Below are 2,546 nucleotides of genomic sequence, written 5' to 3'. Positions count from 1 at the left end.
TTTCCTCTTCCCCCTCCCCTTCCCCTTCCCATAGGAAAGGAAGAAGATACCCCATAGGACCCTATAGGACCCCATAAGCCCCATAGGACCCCATAAGACCCCATAGGACCCCATAAACCCCATAGGAATCAATAGGACCCCATCAGACCCCATAGGACCTCATAAGACCCCATAAACCCCATAGGAATCAATAGGAAGCAATAGGACCCCATAAGACTCCATAGGACCCCATAAGACCCCATAGGACCTCATAAGACCCCATAAACCCCATAGGAATCAATAGGAAGCAATAGGACCCCATAAGACTCCTTAGGACCCCATAGGATCCCATAAGACCCCAGAAGACACCATAGCACGCCATAAGACCCCATAGGACCCCATAGGAACCAATAGGACACCATAGCACACCGTAAGACCCCATAGGACCCCATAGGACCTCATAAGACCCCATAAACCCCATAGGAATCAATAGGAAGCAATAGGACCCCATAAGACCCCATAGGACCCTATAGGACCCCATAAGCCCATAAGTCCATTTCCTCTCCCCTCCCGCTTTCTTTTCCCCTTCCATTTCCTCTCCCCTCTATACCCCCCCCACTTCCTCTTCCCCTCCCCTTCCTCCCTTCCCCCTCTTACTTCCTCTCCTCTCCCCTCCCACTTCCTCCCCACTTCCTCCCCACTTCCCCCCCACACATCCTCTTCCCTCCCACTTTGTCTTTTCCTTCCTCTTCCTCTTCCTCTTCCTCTTCCTCTTCCTCTTCCTCTTCCTCTTCCTCTTCCTCTTCCTTCTTCCCTTCCCCCTCTTATTCCCCTCCCTTTTCCCATTCCCTTCCTCTTCCTCCCCACTTCCTCTTCCCCTTCCCCTCCCACTTCCTCTTCCTCCCTCCCTTCCTCTTCCTCCTCCCCACTTCCACTTCCTCCTCACTTCCTCCCCCACTTCTTCTCCCCCTATATCCCCCCACTTCCTCTTCCCCCTATATTTCCCCCCTGATATCCCTCTACATGTCGCTCTTTCCCCCCTTATTTCCCCCCTATATCCCCCCTACTTCCTCTTCCCCCCTTATTTCCCCCCTATATCCCCCCCTATTTCCTCTCCCCTACTTTTTTCCCCCCCACTTCCTCCCCCCACCCCATATCCCCCCCATCCACTTACCTCCGACATCCCCATCCTATACACGAACCGGAGCCGTCCTTTGTCCCCCTCCACCTCATTAACCACCTTGTTAACACGCAACTCGTTAATCGCCTTCCTATTGATGACGCTCAAGCTTCCCAGCCCCACGGCGGTCATAATGGAGCTGGCCAACAGGCAGAGGCCGAACAGCTTCCATAGGGATCTCCTGCCCCACTCGGGCGCCATCTTGGATATGGGGGGGAGGGGAGAAAGGGGGGGTTACATAGGCCGAACCGGGCCGAAGTGGGCCAAGCTTAGTTGCGCTCCTTAGTGTAGGCCGCTAATTGGGCCTAGTTAGCCTGTAGTTACGGCGAGCCCTCTCGCTCGCGCACGCTCAGTAGAGCCATAGATAGGCCATGCTAGGCCTAGTTAGGCCTAGTTAGGCCAAGGTAGGCCAAGGTAGGCCATGCTAGGCCTAGTTAGGCCTAGTTAGGCCAAGCTAGGCCAAGGTAGGCCATGCTAGGCCCAAGATGGCCATGCTAGGCCAATCCAATCCAATCCAGGCCTAGGTAGGCCAAGTTAGGCCCAAGATGGCCGTGCTAGGCCAATCCAATCCAATCCAATCCAATCCAGGCCTAGGTAGGCCAAGTAGGCCCAAGATGGCCGTGCTAGGCCAATCCAATCCAATCCAATCCAATCCAAGCCAAGGTTGGCCATGATAGGCCTAGGTAGGCCTAGGTAGGCCTCGCTAGGACTCACTAGGCCTTACTAGGTCTCACTAGTAAGACCCCATAGAAACCCATATGACCTCATACAACCCATAAGTCCCTATAAGACCCCATAGGACCCCATAAGACCCCATAGGATCCCATAGGACCCCATAAGACCCCATAGAGACCCCATAGAACAACCCATTAGGACCCCATAACGCTCTCCTCCTCCCATTAGAGACCCGGCCCAAGTGGTGGAGAGGCGACGTGAACGCGGCCACCATCTCATGGACAGGGCTGATCTTCCGTGAGGCTATTCTCTTTAGAGTTGTCAACCCTTAGGGAACAACGTCGCCTCTCACTTGGGCGCGGTCAACCTTCTAGAGGCGCCTAACCCTCGTTAAATCCTTACCTCTTTATGGTGTCCATCTTTTCCCTTCCGGGACCCGACGGGTTCCTCGGGTCCCATTTTCTCGGGGAAGGGGGCCTCATTGTTCCATTTTCTTAGCCACTTCTAATTTGAGGGTTATTCTTAAAAGCTTTTTAATTTGGGGGGGGGGTTTAAAAATTTTTAAATGTTGTGTGTGTGTGTGTTTGGTATGATTCTTTTTTTTGCGTTTTTGTGTTGTTTTTTTTTTTTTCCTGTGTTTGTTTTTTTATTAATATATTTTATAAATCTTTTTTATTTTCCTTGGGTGTCCTTTCTGTTTCTTGTTTATGCT

The 2,546-nt window shown here is 52.2% G+C and overlaps 1 protein-coding gene across 1 annotated transcript in view; it reads right to left on the bottom strand.

The window, feature by feature from the left end:
• Positions 1 to 2,301, bottom strand: part of LOC107307440 — an 8,049-nt gene extending 5,748 nt beyond the window's left edge. Inside the window, 2 exon segments of the mRNA XM_015850946.2 lie at positions 1,130 to 1,360; positions 2,237 to 2,301. Of these exon segments, the coding sequence (XP_015706432.2) occupies positions 1,130 to 1,360; positions 2,237 to 2,293 (288 nt within the window). The 5' untranslated portion in view covers positions 2,294 to 2,301.
• Positions 2,302 to 2,546: the final 245 nt, after the last annotated feature.

The sequence above is a fragment of the Coturnix japonica genome, unplaced genomic scaffold, assembly GCF_001577835.2.
Source record: "Coturnix japonica isolate 7356 unplaced genomic scaffold, Coturnix japonica 2.1 chrUnrandom599, whole genome shotgun sequence".
Taxonomy (NCBI): domain Eukaryota; kingdom Metazoa; phylum Chordata; class Aves; order Galliformes; family Phasianidae; genus Coturnix; species Coturnix japonica.
This window is presented reverse-complemented; position numbering and strand designations above follow the sequence as displayed.